The sequence below is a fragment of the Balaenoptera physalus genome (genome assembly GCF_965194825.1).
Source record: "Balaenoptera physalus genome assembly, chromosome: 3".
NCBI lineage: Eukaryota > Metazoa > Chordata > Mammalia > Artiodactyla > Balaenopteridae > Balaenoptera > Balaenoptera physalus.
Genome location: NC_138890.1, coordinates 76,508,815 through 76,526,728, shown reverse-complemented (window position 1 = coordinate 76,526,728; position 17,914 = coordinate 76,508,815). Strand labels below are relative to the sequence as shown.

General features: G+C 40.3%; 1 protein-coding gene across 7 annotated transcripts in view; it reads left to right on the top strand.

Moving 5' to 3' along the window:
* SNCAIP (synuclein alpha interacting protein) overlaps positions 1-17,914 on the top strand; it is a 146,035-nt gene that overhangs the window by 113,350 nt on the left and 14,771 nt on the right. For all 7 annotated transcript variants that reach the window (XM_082457849.1, XM_082457850.1, XM_082457847.1 and 4 more), the window contains 3 exons: positions 510-623; positions 8,171-8,296; positions 13,280-13,449. In XM_082457849.1, the coding sequence (XP_082313975.1) occupies positions 510-623; positions 8,171-8,296; positions 13,280-13,449 (410 nt within the window). The remainder of the gene's footprint in view (positions 1-509; positions 624-8,170; positions 8,297-13,279; positions 13,450-17,914) is intronic.

Sequence of the window (17,914 nt, the reverse complement as noted above, 5' to 3'; positions counted from 1 at the left end):
GGGGTGAATCTCAGAAGCATTATGTCGGGTGAAAGAAGCCAGATGCAAAAGAGTACATACTCTATTCTGCTGTGATAGGAATCATAGTGGTCGCCTGGGTAAAGGTGAGGGATATGAGAGCAAAGGAGTACTAGAAATGTGGGCGTGCGGTGGAAATGTTCTACATCTTGATTGGAGTTGTAGTTAACTAGAGAATATATTTGTCAAAATTCATGAAACTGTACTTTAAAAAGAGTATATTTTATAGTTCGCAAATTATACCTCAATAAATTGATTTTAAAATAACTGATGAAATTACGAAAATGTATTAAGTAAAAATTATGCAGTTGATTTATAGTCAAAATTACTGATCAGAAATATAATAGGTGATATACATTTATTGTAAATGAATTAAGCCAGATATAAAAGCCAGAATTCATGTAATTTTTCTTTTGGTAAAATTACCATCTGTGAGGTATTTTTTCAAACCTGAATTACCTTAAATTTCTTTTTTTTTCTTTTTAATCTAGAATGGTCAATTGGAGTGTGTACGCTGGATGGTGAGTGAAACAGAAGCCATTGCTGAATTGAGTTGTTCTAAGGATTTTCCAAGCCTTATTCATTACGCAGGTTGCTTCGGCCAGGTATGAAGAAATTTTTAATTATCTTCTATTTGCATGCTATGTAATCTATCTCTTTTTAAATTTTTAGTCCATCAAAATCGAAACATGAAAAATCATCAAAAATGTATTCAAAGATTTATAAGCAGTGATATTCATTGCAGCATTTTTTATATGAAAGAAATGTTTTAAACAACCTAAATATTCCAGATAGGATATTGGATAAATAATGAAGCAACATCCATATGATGGAATTTTACAGAAAAATATTCATTATATAATATTGAATTAAAATGTATGATACAAAACTGTTCCTGTAATTTGGTACCAACTTTGAATTTTGGAGAGAGAGAAAGAGAAATGGATAACGAAACTAGAAAAAACTATGTCACAACTTGTTTTTATAGCAATTATCACTCAGGGTAGAATTATAAGTGGCTTTTATTTTCTTTTTTATATTTTTCACTTTTTTCCAAATTTCCTACAATAAACAAATTTAACTTTTGTCAAAAGGAAAAAATGATAGATTTACTTGAAACCAAAATTAAGAAGAAAATCTTTAGTATGACACTAATCGAGGAAGTCTCCGTCCATTAAAGATAAGCAATCACACTAACTAAATGAGTGTCAGTTACAACCAGTTTCTGCGTTAGGAAATCCCAGTGTGAGTCATTGATGTACACAGATCACAATCCAGTGTATGCAGTAAAAAATCATCATTAACTCCCTTTGAGAAGGGTGAGTATAAATTATCTTTTTTAAAAAAATTGGAACCACAAAATGCCAATCTCAGTCTTAAAAAAATATAAATAAAGTCAGCACTGTATTAAAATAGATTTAATCACATTTGTTTGTGGCAAAGAAAATTGCTTCTCATGCATATAACCTTATCCCTTTGGCTTCATAAACTTTCCCAGTGGCAGTAAATTGCGGTATTGTCAACAAGAGATTATGCTTTTTCAAGCATGACAATCTCAAATTTTAAAAATAGACTCCTAGAATATTACCACAGCCTTTCTTCAGGGGGAGTCATGTTAGGTGATAGTTTATTTTGTGCCATGGTAACTTCAATTAATATATATGTAATGTTTCCTATATGTACCAAGCACCATGCCATTGGATTTTGTGTACATTATCTGGCTTATGCCTTAAAACAACCTTATTGGATTCTGTTGTTTTTATCCCCATTCTATAGATGAGGAGACTGAAAAAAGAAATCTTAAGTGGCTTGCATGTGGTCTAATGGCTAGTAAGAGCAAAGGCTGGATCTCAACTCAGGTCCTTTGGCTTTGGGACCAGATTCTGTTTTTCCTCCATTTGTGTAGATAATTTGTATAGCTTGTTTACAGTGGCACTGATACAGCTGCAGAAGTCTTTTTTTACAATTTTATCTAACAATACGTTGTGATATTTGGAGTATCTTAACACAGCTCGTACGAAATTTATGGAATGAAGAAAGGAGCAGGAAGAACATTTAAAATTTGTAAAAGCCACTGTCTTTGAAACAATGACTCCATTTTCTTTGTGTATTGCACTTCTGAGCCCCAGTCATGGTGCTCTACAAACAACCATAAGAATTAATGAGATTTGTTAAGATGCCCTTATTTTGCTTAGACTGGCAAAGGGGAGAATAGTATTTTCAAATGACCAAAAGAATCATTAAGACAATAGTCTTCATAAATCATTCTCAGTATAAAACAAAATTTTATTTATTCTCAAATTGTCTGAGTAAGTGTTTCATACCCCTGATTTCATTTGCTCATGTAAAGCCTAAAGAGGAATTTCAGATATCAGTGAGAAGGCTGACTGCACTTTTGGAAGAGCTTGCCAAAGAAAAGGAGGAAAGGATTGCATTGCTGTTCTGACACTTTAAGTCAATAATTGGGCATCCGGCCTTCTTTGTCCTGAGCAATGTTGCTTACATGTGCCAGTTTCTCTCTTCAGTTCTCACAGCAGGCTTCTCATAATTTTGAAGCTATTGGGACAGAACAAAAGAAAGTGCCATTTCTGGGACTGGTTGGGTGATAGTGTAGTTTGCTTGGCTGGCCTAGAGGAAAATATGGCAATTGGTGACCTATGTGAAGAGCCACGTCAAACATTTGCTTCATGCTAGTATCAGTCTTCAGATTGTTATTTCAAGCTGATAAGCATTTTTAATGACCTCAAGTACAGCTTTGAGCAAGGCACTCCAGCAGTGCCTTCAGGAGAGCATTCCTAACTACGTAGAAAATGTAGAAGCCCATTAGGACTGCAAATTCTGCCCAGCCATCCTACATCCGCCGCGACCACTTATGTAACAGATAACCTGTGGAGATGCTGAACTTGGAAGCATTACAAGGCTAATATTTTCACAAGGAAGACTGTTATTGAACAGTTTTCTAATGGATTCAGCACATGCAGGTTTTTCTACAGCAAGCAGGCACTTGAGTGTGTTCTGGTTTTGTTTCTTCAGTAAATACCTTTGGAAAGGATAGTACAGGGGAAAATTCGTCTCTTGGTTTATTTTAGTTGCCCTCTGCCCCTCCTATAGATTCTTAAAGAATGAGCTCCATTTGACTCGCAATTTGTGTCCTTTTTCTGGTTAAAATTACCTTTAAGGGCTCCAGAACCACAGGGTAGCCAGCAGTTTTTAGTGGTCTCCTGGAGTGATAGATCTTTGGGTGATAGGAATTGATTTTCCTCCTCTTGACACACCAGGTCTCGGAGGGTGCAGTTATTTCATTCCCTGATTGTACCTAGCAGAGCCGGCCACAGGGAGCATGAAGGTGAAAGTGTGAGGGACGCTCAGGGAACGAGCAGGGGTGTCCTCGGATGGGCCTGCTTTGCTGTCCCTTGAGAGAGATGCTTGCTGGCGAAAACAATTGAGACAGAATTGTCTCAAGTCAAAGTCACCGCCTGTGTAACTTGGGCTGTTTTATTCGAACATGACGGTTCAGATGGTCTCGTCCAGGATCCCAGCAAAGCTCTTGCCCTCAGGTGCTTGGGGGCTCCGGCCTGTTTTGCATTGGTCACTGGTTCAGTGGGCTCTCTGATACTTTCAACATCAAACTTATCATTTTGTTTCTGAATCTTTCATGTGACTTTTGATCAAGGAGTTTTGCTACAGAAACAACAGGAATCATAGCATTATGCATTTACCAGGAAAGAGCACATTTGCCTACACTATGTTCATTCTCCATTTTAAATGTTTGCCCTGATACGGATCAAATTAAAAAAAAAGACACTTTTTCAAGAAAGAAAAAGCTCAGCAGTTCCTACGAATGGTCATGAACAGTGATAGGCACGCTGGTGAGGGGGTTCCTTCCACAAGCTGTGTTATTGTTTTTCCACGGTTTACTTTAAAAAGGGGAAATATTCTGTTGACTTTATTGTTTCATTGTCATGCGGTAGAAATAAGTAAACACTGAAAAGGTTACGATAGCAGATGAAAGCAAACTGAAAAATCTTTGAATGGCACTAGCATTCATCTGCTCTCCAAGGACCTTTGAAAAAGCTTAACCAACACAGAGCTCCACAACCCACAGACTGACAGTTAATGTGATTTCTGTGACCCAAGGGTTGGAAAGGGAGTGTTTCCTTTATGGAGTCAGGGGTCATGGGGCAACGAGCCATGGTGGATATTCATAGTCAGAAGACAGAGAACGTTAGCTCCTGAGTCTGAGTTTAGATCCTAGCCCTACCCTTACTAGCTCAGTAGCCTTGCATACGTTTACCTTTTTAAAAAAAGGAAAAGATCTCCCTGGACCTCAGTTTCCTCATCTTTAAAATGGAGATAATAGAACCTTCTTTACAGGGTTGCTCTGAGGTCCAAATGAGAAAAGCCACATGAAGCACTGCCCGCTGCCAGCACGTATTAGACACTAGGTAAATGTTGGCTCTTATGGTTATTGGATACCTTCCACTTTATTATTTTTATTTCTATAAATATTATTTAATATATTTATTTCACTATGAGTGAAGTATCAGAGAAATTTCGCAAAGAATTATTTAGGCCTTAACCTATTTAATCAATTCTTAGATGTATTTTTTTTTTCACATTTTACTATCTCTAGATTCTACATTTATCTTACAGTAAATGACAATGTGAGATTATTGCTGGCCATCTTTTTACATTTGAACATGTCAAAAACTGGAGTGAATCTTATAACTGATGGCACGTTAGATTTGATAACCTATGATCACAGATAAAGCTGCTTCCTTTAGAACTTATGGTTGTAACAAAAGTGTAGACATTTTATTGATACCAGTAATAAACCTGTGGCATACTTTTCAATTACATTTTTAATTAGACTGTCCAGCAAATCTCATAAATTACATGCATTAATTGCCACTTTAAATAAATTGCATTGCCTTTAAGAACATGCAAAATACAACATTAAAACAGGTTACCAAAAGAGCAGAAAATCTCAAGAAGAGGAAACTAGTACATAAAGTAAGTTTCAAGTCGTTAGATGTAAGTTGAATGGGTAGGTGGGTGTGTGGGTGATTGGCTGGAATGTCAGTTGGAGAGGCGTTCTGTAAAACAGAAATAATACAGAAGAGCCACCCCATGCATGGGACTGCATTGGATGTTCTCTGAAAGCAATACCTATGGGAAAATGAAGATCTGAAGTTACATTCTTCCTTTAACATCTTCTTCCTGACACACACATACACACAAACACACACACACACACACACACACTGGTGGGGGGCAGAGGAGAGAACCCGCGGAATGTCTAAAAGATAAAAGAAGAGGTGGTCATCATTGCATATATATCTATAACACGTATGCATTTACAAGGGCCTTCTTAATTGGAGAAAATAGCTATATTTGTTCTGTTCTCCTTACTAGATATTTGTCAAATAAGTCACTGTTTAAATTGTAGGACTGTGGATCTCTGCTGGGAAGTTCTCCAGAATCAGGGCAGAAAGCATTTCTCAGAGACTGGATGCTAAACATACTTTTACCCAAACCAAGGGATTCTAGCCATCTCCATGTCCCTCTCAGAAATCCTAAGTGGAAAGCCAGCCCATCCCTTTGAGCAGTGCTTCTCTGCACCGTATCATAGGGGAGATTGTCATTTCCATCGATTTCTCAGTGAACAGGCCAATTGCATAGCTTCTTATTAAAGTAAATTGTCCACTGCAGAACACAAAACTGAATTGGAGGGGCTGGGCAAAGACGTGCCTTGTTCTGAACAATAGGATAAGCATTCTTCCTTTATGTAAGTCTTGCATGTTGAATTGGGTAAGAGCCTTAATTATAGGAAAGAATTATCCATGCCATCGTAAGAAAAGCAGGCAGGTTATCGTAACAGTATGAACTGCACCTGACTGGGAGAGTCAGGAGCCAAGGCAACTCCTGCCTCACACAGACCTTGTCCTGTTCTCCCAGGTCATCAAGCCCCTGCAAAGTCCAGGTCTCTAGATTCTTCCCAGATTTCTACAAAGGGAAAATTCCTAGTCTTATGAATAGTATTCTATTTCCTATAACTCCATTACTAAAAGTTATTCAGTTATATTCAGTTATTCGAAACACTGAATTATAATAAAGGGCATTTTCTGTGCATGTGGAATAGACATATCCACTATAATATTTAATTGAGTCTGAAAAATGTGAAAGTATGCCTGACAAGAAGGTACATATAAAACGTTTCTGAGTATCTTGAACTCCTCTGAACTTTACTTGCTAAAGAGAGAAGCTGCTAGAGTGTCAGAGAATATCCAGTTGTCTTCTTCAGCTTTCTGATTTGTAAAATAATTGAATTGGATAATTCCCTAAAATCTCTCCCACTCCGCATTTTTAACATTTAATATCATGGAGCAAGCCAGGTCACCACAAGCTTGACAATGACCATTGAAGATGGCAGGACTGTCCTTTGCACCAGTAGGGGCACAGCAACCTGCCCTCTTGATGTTTCTGTGTCTTAGGCATTGACTTCTAACCAGTTGGTCATGTCATCGATCTTGAGATACACCCACTCATCCAGATCTTTTCAGGAGTTAAGATCACATGGTTCGATCATCTGTCTCCAGATAAAAATATTTCGGTTTTTTCCCTACCTAATTAGGAAAAATAAAGGAAGTTGTTGTACCTTATGCATTCGAAACATCACTTGCTCTGGTCCAAATGTCAGTCCCAGCTTCCTCCAAGTTTGCCTCTGAAGGAGAGGATTAAGCACATCAGCCTATTTTATCCCACTCCTACCTCCCAACCCTAGCCTCCAGGCTTTGCTCCACCTCATTCTCTAGGGACGTGGAGGGTTTCACTTCCTACAAGGTCTGTCTGCTTTTGCAACTAACACTCACCCTGCTTTCCCGGGGTGCATTCTTGGTCGGTTGTAGGTATTGATTACATTTTCTCTTCTTGCTCTTTAGAGGGCTTACGCCCTGCTTGCTCGTGTGAAAAAGGTGTGGTGCAAATATTCAGTCTCTCCCTGATGTCACAGATGCCTTTATAAACAGTGCCCTGTTCCCCACATGAGGGGAGAAACATGAAAGGAGTTGGCTGTTTTTATCCAGCATTCCTTTAGCAGATTAGTTGGCATGTTCAGAAGGTGAAGGCAAATTTAATCCAGAAAAATATAAAAGTTCATAACCAGTCCAAGCAAATAACTGGAAAAGAAAATCCTTTAAAAGGCTAAGGAGAGGTTCAAGCCTATTTCAAACGCATGATCATCTTTTTAAATGTCAAATTCCACCGACTAAACTTCATGCTGTTGTTTTTACCACTCTCATATTTTTTTAACATTATATTTAATTTTTCTATTTTAAAACAGTGAATTCCCATCCCCCTGCTTTCTCCTGAGGCCAAACATAACATGTAAATACCACAAAAGACTCAGTGGGTAAAATGCAAACAGATTACGACAACACACACTGACTGTTCTGTGTCTTTGCTTTTGAAAGATTTTGTTCAAAGTTTTGGGTCCCCTTCCTTTAACATAGAAGAAGAGAAAGATTTATCTGTTTAAAAAAAAAAAAACAAAAAAAACCAACATTTGGTCAGAAAAATCAAGAGGGTCCCAGTTTTATTTCAGTGTGGTTATCTTATACTTAGCAACTTAAGATGTTGCCTCCTTTTTGTAAGCCTATTGATTGTACAGTATGGGATTAGGAAGGCATGGTTGAAGCATGATAAACTTAAAGTAGAAGCTAGGTATCTCAATAGTCCAAGGTTTTATAATAATATTCTTGCAACCTCCAGATAATATAACAAAGTAAGAAAACCATTGCCTTGGACTCAAAAGACTTGGACTGGTTCCCACGTTGACTGTCTCACTGTGTGACTCTGAGGAGGTACTCAAACTTTCTGTGAATCATTTTTCCCACCTGTAGAATAAGTAAGCAAAACAAGAGCGTTTCTGAGATAACTTTCTGCTCTTCGAATTCTCAGAGCATTCTTCTTTCATTAACTTTAGTCAGAGATGCATGAATTTTCAGTTCATACTGAATGGAAATGTTCTCCTCATAAGGTAAGCTTGGCTATATCTAAGCTTCACATGTTGGAGTTTTGTTTTCCTCTGTCCTTATATTAGACTTCACTACATGACAGTCTGTTAATTCCAGCCTGTCCTTGTGTTTACTAGGAAAAGATTCTGCTGTGGCTTCTTCAGTTCATGCAAGAGCAGGGCATCTCACTGGATGAAGTGGACCAGGAGGGCAACAGCGCCGTTCACGTGGCTTCCCAGCATGGCTACCTCGGGTGCATACAGGTACACAGGCCCTGCTGCTCTGGAGAGAGAAATGAGTGCATCAAGTAATAAAACAAAACATGGGAATTTTGTTCACTGGGAGAATGTCTGGATTAAATCAGCTTTTCCTCTTATAGTGGATAATGAGGAGTCAAACTGATATATTTGTATTTCCAGAAATGCACACAAACACTGGCATAAGTAGCTGTCTGGGTTTCTCCTGGAGTGTCACAGGATGTTGGAGGGGACACTTCTTGCCGTTGCAGCATTCCCTTAAAACCCCAATGCTGAGGACAATAGAAATGAAGTACCCCATGTTCTCGAGACAGCAGGAGGCCACTACCAGACTGCCATCGCTGAGTCCGTCACATGCAGGGCGCACCGTCCCTGCTGTCATTAGCACACTTCGCCTTCCCAAATGTCTCAAACACAGGACCGAATTTTTAAGAAAGAATTAGAAGAATTCCTCCGAGCAGCAAGCAGGAGGCTTAGGAGAGAGAGTGGTGTGTGGTTTTCTTCTCCCGTTCTCTGTAGTAGGACCGAGCTTCCCAAAGGCATTCAAAAAGTCCCAGAACTGATTACAGGAGGCCCTCGATATTGGTCCCGTCTGCCCGTGGGCAGGCTCAGCAGGGCCTCAGCTGGCCAGCCGCTCCACCCAAGAGCCTCCGGTGGCCTCATCCTTTTAGCCCAACATACCTTGCGAATATTACCATGTCCTTTGTGTGCAGTGATGTAGAGAGGTTGGGGAGCAGAGCCACAGGAGGTGGGGAGGCCCTTCCCCCTGCCCCAGGCCACCTGAAGGTACATCCAGGAGGGCTGCTTAGAGAGCACAGGGTTCCTACAGGAGGAGGAGTTGGCCTCTCATCCCACAGCTGAATGCAGAGCTGCACAAAGCTGAGCCACAGCCGGTGCCACCATCCTAACAGCACGTAGTGGGAGGCCCTGCGAGAGTCCTCAGAAGCTTGGGGCACACATGAATGTGAAAAATGGGTACTTATTATATATAATAGTTTACATCTGCTAATCCCAAACTCCCAGTCCTTCCCTCTCCCACCCCCCCTGTATGGCACAGGGAACTGTATTCAATATCCTGTGATAAACCATAATGGAAAAGAATATTAAATTAAAAATGTCTCTATGTGTATAACTGAGTCACTTTGCTGTACAGCAGAGATTGGCACAGCATTGCCAATCAATTGTAAATCAGCTATACTTCAATTAAAAAATTTTTTTTTAAAAACTGTATAAGCTTTTTTACCTAGAAAATGTAAGGCCCTGACTGACAAAACAAAGAGAGAAGAGAGCTGAAGAGAAGGAGGGAGAGTGACAGCGTGAGGAGAGGAAAAGCTTTGAATTGGAAACAAAGTTTAGAATTGACCTGGAATTTAATTTATGAACATAAATCATAATTACCAGAGTCCAACCAATCACCCCATTCTCATCATTGAAAATGACCCAGCATCTATGGATTTGTTCCCACATCTGCCTGAGACGTAGGAAAAGGCGATTGACAATGTATGGCTGAAGGCCATGATTAAAGAAAATACTTTTACCTCACCAGATTTATACAGTTCAAAATATGTGTATGTAAGAACTCTAAGAAAACAACACTCTTTTTCAGCCTTATTAGGTATTGTTTCTTTTATTCCGAACTCAACGGGTACTTACTGAGGTCCTACTGTGAGCAAGGTAGACTGTATCTCAGAGAGAAAACTGGGAAGTGAGAACTTGCTCGGGAAGGTAGAGAGGACTCAGGGAATTCAGACGACATGGAAAAGCAGTAAATGTAAGAGGCAAAAGATTCATAAAACCGGAAAGCAGAGGTCACAGCAAAAAGCTCTCTGCAGCGTCTCCTCACGTGCAACCACTCTGTGGAAAGCCACGCTGATAGGAAATATTTCAAGTGTCTGGGAAGTTTCCCCACTATTGTTGGCAAAGCGTGCATCTTCTAATTTAAGACACCAACTTGTAAAAGGAGTGATGAGAAAAGAGAGAAATTTAAATTATTACCAGGATCTGCAGAAAGATGAAAGGAGTAGCATTAGTTTTTGTGGAGGAAAAATAATTGAATGAAGACTGAAAACTTCATTTTTCCATTTGACAAAACACTATCATATTTAATAGTATTGAAGTAGACTGTTTTTATCAGCCAATAAATGACTGCAACCCAGAGAAAACCAGCTGATATCACTAGTTCTGTTTGAGATCTTAGTTATTTTCCTTCTTAATATGTGAGGAGAGGCGGTCTGTCTTTTCAGAGTGTTCGTCTCTCCACTTAACACAAATGATATTTTTGGCTCTAGACACCATGGATGTGGAAACTTGAATAATCTTGGAAGCGGGTCTGTCCACTGGGTGTGAGAATAAAAAAAAATAGGTACAAAGAGATTGAAAGTAGAAAAGGGGGTGAGCGAGGACCTTTATGAAGTGAAGAGGGAACTGAGTATGGAAAACATTGGAAAGATAACTGCAGAGGCCAGAGTCAATGGGGAGTGATAACAGTGTGTTTATGCTGAGTCTCTGAGAGCTCAGGGTGAGGTGATCTCTGGGACACCCTGTGACATGGGTGGCAGTGGCCTTATGGCACCTTTCTTGGTGAGTGATCCTAAACTGAGAGGAAAGTGAAGCTCCTTAATGACTTCTGAGTCTAAGTAGTCTAGGAATTTAAAAATTACAAGTATTTCTTGTGGAAAAAACATTTTCTATTACTAAAATAAATCCAGAGATCTACAGACTGATCTTGATAGTGTCAAAAAAATACGGCAGACTATGACAGTTGATTAATATTGATGTAACAGCTTTCTGTGGGGTCTGTTGTCATCACAGCATAAAAACAAGAGAGTTTTGATTTTTTTTTTAATTAACAGTGTCAGGGAATTCCCTGGCGGTCCAATGGTTAGGACTCTGGGCTTTCATTGCCAAGGGCAAGGATTCAGTCCCTGGTCAGGGAACTAAGATCCCACAAGCCGAGGTGCAGCCGGAAAAAATAATAATAATAATTAACGATGTCAACCATGCTCCATCAAATCTCTCTCCCCTCTACTAACAGTACCCTGGCCAGATTCCTTAACTTTTTGCTTTTGTTTGACTATTAACAGTTACTTCAAACCAGTTTAAAAATCTCAGTCTTATTTCTGGTTCAAAGCATTCTCCTCCCCAACCCAGATCAGACTCAGGGTGAAAGGGACTTGGTATGGGACTGAGGCATGACTGGCTTTTTACACACCACCTTAGCTCCTATTCCCCTCTCTCTTCTGGGCTCCAGTGTTGGGGACAAAGAGAAGGTACGGAGAGAAAAAGTCAACTGTCTCTTTGCTTTACTGGCAGAGGTCATGGCATCTCCCTGAAAGTTGTCTTGCTTCTTTAGCTCACTATGGTTTGCCACTGATGCCCTCTGGGGAAGCCTTCAGAGGCTGAATCTCTGGTGGGCACGGTGGGTGGGGACTTCAGAGGGTCCTCTAGAGCCTTCCCACATACCTGAGACAGGAGATCTGGCCCCGACCTCACACCCTCCTCTGCCATACAGTCCCCTCCACCTGTGTTGCACCCCACTGCCTCCTGTTGCTAAAGAGCCCTCTCCTTTTTTTCTTTTTAATTTTAAAATTTATTTTATTTATTTATTCTTTTGGTTGCATTGGGTCTTCGTTGCTGTGCACGGCCTTTCTCTAGTTGCATTGAGCGGGGGCTACTCTTCGTTGCGGTGCGCAGGCTTCTCATTGTGGTGGCTTCTCTTGTTGCAGAGCATGGGCTCTAGGTGTGCGGGCTTCAGTAGTTGTGGCTTGCGAGTTCTAGAGCGCAGGCTCGGTAGTTGTCGTGCATGGGGCTTAGTTGCTCTGCAGCATGTGGCATCTTCTCAGACCAGGGAATCGAACCCATGTCCCCTGCATTGGCAGGTGGATTCTTAACCACTGCGCCACCAGGGAAGTCACCCAAGAACCCTTTCCTTTTTAATTGGGTGATAACAAGCTCACAGCAAGCTCCCTTCTACAACATCTGCTCGATATATGGGACATACCCTTGCCATGGCACGTGGTGGGAATGTGGGCCCTGCCATGACAATTCTCTCCTGTTCTTTTTATTCCTGATTGAGTAGGTTCAGCAACAGATCATGTGCGCTGCCCAAGTAAATAGGAAAAAGTAAACAAAATTCCTTCTTTTTCTTATGGGCATCCCCAACTTCAAGGGCCCACCCACTGAAAGGGACAAAGCCTCTCACCACAGACACTGCCCTGCAAACCTCATAAAGGAAAGGACTCTAAGGAGGAAGGAACCTCCACCCCTTCCCAGTCTCCTTCTGAGGCTGGCGTGAGATTGATAGTAGTGGGATTCGTTGGCTGCATTGTTGTAGGCTCCGAAAAGAGGCATCTGATACTGACCACTGAAAGCTCACCAGAGGCTGTCCTTTGTGTGTGATGGTACTCCTCACCCCCACCGTGTCCCGCTCTGGGCTCTGGTGACTGGTTTTGGAACAACAGGAAAAGTTCCATTCAACCTTCTGTCACAGTCATTAAAAAATACGGATGTTTACGGATGGACCTAGAGAATATCATACTAAGTAAGTCAGACAGAGAAAGACAAATATTATATGGTATCACTCGTATGTGGAATCTGAAAAATAATACAAATGAATCTATATACGAAACAGAAACAGACTCACAGACATAAGAAACAAATTTATGGTTACCGAAGGGGAGAGGGAGACGAGGGGAGGGATAAATTAGGAGCATGGGATTAACAGATACTAACTACGGCACATCAAATAGATAAACAACAAAGACCTGCTGTATAGCATGGGGAACTATATTCAGTATCTTGTAATAACCTATGATGAAAAAGAATCTGAAAAAAATGTATATAAATGTAACTGAATCACTTTGCCGCACACCTGAAACTAGCAATATTGTAAATCAGCTGTCCTTCAATTCAAAAAAATTAAAAATAATAAATAAATAATGTTTACAGGGAGGTTTTGATACGATCACATGTCTCTGCATTCTCTGACAGACCCTGGTTGAATATGGAGCAAATGTCACCATGCAGAACCATGCGGGGGAAAAGCCCTCCCAGAGCGCTGAGCGCCACGGACACACCCTGTGCTCCCGGTACCTGGTGGTGGTGGAGACCTGCATGTCGCTGGCCTCCCAGGTGGTGAAGCTAACCAAGCAGCTGAAGGAGTGAGTGACCTGTTCGTTCCATGAGAACCAAGTCTGGCTGCTCAAGTCTGTTGTGCTTAGGTTTCAGCCAGGTCTTTGGAAGGCTCCCTCATGCTGGTCTTACAGGAATTCCCTAGTATCCTCCTCATCTTCTTTTCTTCCTCCGTCCCAAGTCCTCATGGCCAGCATTCATGCCATTTCTGCAGAGGCAAAATGATATTTAAACAAAAAAAAATGCAGAGCTAGCTTCCTAAGCAGAGAACTTAAGCCACAGTGGACAAGGGGAGGGAGCCTCTCTCTGTGTTCACATCTCCGGGTCAGATGATGTAGCAGGCGCAGAAAGCACACGTGGGCATCATTCCAAACTTCTGTCCTTAACAGTCTAGCAAATCATCAAAAGCATGAGAGAGAGAGAAGGGCTAGAGATGGGCCAGTTTCTCAGTTTTCTCAAAAAGAAAAATGTATATTTGGGAAATTACAGACAGGTCACCTGGTAAATATCACTGGCAAATTTATTATAAAAATTAAGCAGACGATTGATGACTCCTCAGAATTTAAAATCCTCAGAATGTAAACTTAGCGTGATGTTACTTAAAACACTCTTTGTCTAGCTAAAATCAGTTCTTTTTTGATGAGATGATTCAGCTGGTACACATTGCATACCTAGATGCCAGGGAAGCATTTCTGGGAGGCTGCCATGATATGCTTGAAGAAAGGAGGACCAGAGGAGAGGCCATCCGAGGGGTCTCCAGCAGGTTGAAGGATTAAGGAGCTGATGCTCATCTGAGGGGACCGAGGTCAGCCCTTGGAAAACACATCAGCCAAATGACAGCTGCCATACTAGGAAGGGAATCACTGAACATCAAAAATAGTACTCAAAGTAATGGTGACAAATTAGGAGGCCAAACCTTAAAAATTAAATTTTAAGGGAAAAAAATGAAGTTTTACTTTAAAATTATAAAAAATATTTTTTTTCATTCTTTCCTTGCGAAAAAAGACCTGTGGTTGGTAGGAGGCCTTAACTGATTAGAAGTGTAGTTCATGCAACAATGTGACAAGTCCTTAGATCCCCTGGCTCCTCGCTAAGCTCGGGGAATTGTTTTCTCTCTCTGCTTCTAGTCTCTTGCCTTAGAGGTAAGAGTCTCTGTACTCCTCTGCTCCTCCCCCTGCCAGTACCTAGAATACTCTCTTTAATGAATTTAGGCTTTTACTAGGAAAAAAAATAAAATAAAATTTAAACTTAAAAATTAGAACGGTTCCTTTCCCTCCAAGAATCCTCTGCCCAGTTACACAAGACTCCCCCGGGGCAGGTGAGCTAAGCGAGCTTGAAGGTCTGGGGTAAATGCACACAGATTTATAACTCAGTAAGTTATCTTGCCACAGCGAACATACTTGTACACATGTCTTTATGTACATGTATTGGTGTTTCTGAAAAGAAGTTCCTAGAAAGGGAATTGCCAGAACAAAGTGCATACGTATTTAAAATGCGGATAGATGTTGCCTACTGTCCTTCCAGAACTGTTGTACCAGTGGACACTCCCCCTAGTAGTATATGGACATATCCATCAAGAGGAACTTTAAAATGGTCCAATGGAATGTTTTTTCTTAAGGTTCATACTCAGAGAAAAGATCACAAAACCTTCCCTTGTCTCTTACCACGGAGTCAGAGAAGCTTTCGTGAGTTATAGTATCTGTTTTATTGGTAGAACTCTTCAAGATCAGGGTCTTGGCTGCTCTCTCTTTTGATGATCCTGGGATAAAACACACATGTATGCTAATAGACAGCAGTTCTTCCACTGTCTCCAAACTGAATGCTGTAGACAGTTGTAGTTAGGCCAATGACAAGATGAAATATGAGAGGTTACATTGTAGACCCTAGTCTTGTACTTACTCTGTGTCTCAGTGAGGTTAGCAAAACTAGAAATGAACAGAGAAATTCACTTAGTCTAGCCTCAGTACAATGTACCCTTCAGGCTCTAGGGCATCAATAACATCGAAAGGTGTAGGAAGAAGGATGGAAAACACTAGTTTTTCAGCCCAAAATTGTGAGTGGGAGACAGTCTTGAGTGCCTTTTCCTACTAGAATATTCACCAACCCTTTAGAGTTAATAAACATAGCTATTATTTAGAAATGGCAAGCTTCAGCTCTCTTAGAGATCCTGATCTACAGGCGTAGGTATTATGGGTTGAATTGTGGCCGCATAAAATGATGTGTTGGGGTCCTAACCCCTAGTACCTCGGAATGTGAGCTTATTTGGAGATAGGGTCTTTACAAAAGTAATCAAGTTAAAATGAAGTCACACACACACACACACACACACACACACACACACACAGAGTGTATTTTACTTTCCTTAAGTAAAAAAAGAAAATTACAAAATACAGTGTGCAGTGTAATCTCATTATCTCATTTCTAAGAAATCCCTCTCTCTCCCCACCGCTCTCCCTGCCGCCCCAAGCTGGTATGATACACTCCAAAATGTTACTCACTCTTTCTAAATGGTTTGAATTTTTTAAGTAATTGTATTAATTTAGCCATCAGAAAAAAACTAAATTAAACAAAGCAAGCAAACTCTTTCCATGTTGGGTAAAAACAATTAAATAACTTGGTATTTTTTCAATAAAGAGAAAACAATGTATGGTAACACTCGATTTACTCTGGACATAGAAGCATATTATCAGAATGTGCGTTAAAGTTAAGAAAACAGGTTAAAAGCCATAGGTTACAGAAAGTGAAATCTGTTTAGAAAACACATTAATTATTACAGAACTTGGAAAAAGGAAAACTGATTCTGATTTTAGAGGAGTAAGCAGTATTTACTGAACTCTGCAGTATTAGTGTGGTACCCACCCCCCCAACCCCCCGCCCCACAAACTGTCCCCCAAAGATGTCTATCACATCCTAATCCCTGGAAGGTATGAATATGTTACCTTACATGACAAAAAGGGAATTAAGTTTGCAGATGGAGTTAAGGTCACCCTGAATTATTGGGGTTGATCCAGTCTCATCACAGGAGTAACAGTAAAGAGAAGGCAGAAAAGGAGATAGAGAGACTCAAAGTGTGAGAAGGACTCAATCTGCTCTTGCAGACTTTGATGAGGGAGGAAGGGGCTGTGAGCCAAGAAGTGCAGTAACCTCTAGGAGCTGGCAATGACCCTCAACTGACGGTCAGCAAGAAAACAGAGACCTCAGTCCTACAACTGCAAGGAACCGATTCTGTGCCTGATTTCAATAAGCAGGACATAGACTTTCACCCTAGAGCCTCCAGAAAGGAATGTAGACTGTGGATACCTCGATTTTAATCTGGAGAGACCCATTCTGGTCTTCTGACCTACAGAACTGTAAGATACACATGTGTTGTTTTAAATCACTAAGCATGTAATAATTTGTTAACAGGAGTAGAAAACTAATACACTTAGCATCAAAACTGGTAGCAGCTCTCGTGAGCAGGGATGAGGAACTAAACAAATTAGTTACAAGTGTTCTTAAAAGGACTGCCGAGTCTTAGATCCTGGCTTGAGGAAGCCCAAGTCTTCTCCTTGCCAAATGTCATTGCATATACTCAACAGCTGTTGGCTGCCTAAATTTAATTCTGTGAGAACAGATTTGTATAATAACCTTCCATCAGCCCCAAATACTCTCCTTTTCTTAGAAGTGGTCAGTCTTAGTCCTAACATTTCATCCCTAAGACCTAAGAAGTCTGTGATCTCATTTTATCTCACGCATTCTGTGACTCACATACTGAAAACTTAATTGTCTAAAGGAGGAGCCAGCAATCTTTTCCCTAAAAGGTCAGATAGTAAATATTTTAGGCTTGTGCACCACATGTTCTGTGTCATAATTACTCAACTCTGCTTTTGTAGCGTGAAATCAGCACTCGATAATATGTAAATGAATGTGTATGGCTCTGTTTCAATAAAACTTTATTTACAAAAACAGGTGATGGGCTGGATTTGGCCCACAGTCTATAGTCTATAGTTTGCTGACCCTAATCTAAAGAATGAATAAAAAATAAAAATACGTAAGAGCACTCTACTTTTCCCACTTTGAAATTTGGAACTGCGTGTCAAGTTTTTTAGAAAAACATTTAGTGAGGGGTTAAAACAGATGAAGAAAGATTAAAAGGAGATTAAACTCCTTTTATAGGGTTTTTAGGTGTCAGAGTGAATTATGACACAGTCAAGAAAACTATTTGGAGGCAGTTAGATTGACTGATGACAGAAATCCCAAGTATGAATGGAGAAAAAAAGGACTCTATTCTCTAGATTCTAAAAAAGCCCTCAGAAAGGACTAATCAACTTTAAGTATAATATATTAGCATGTGAAATATGAATATATAAAAATATGTGAGCATATGTCTAGTATACTAGTCTGCTAGGGCTGCTGTAACAAAGTACCACAAACTGCCTGGCTTAAACAACAGAAATTTATTTTCTCACAGTTCTGGAGGCTAGAAGTCTGAAATCAAGGTGTTGACAGGGTTGG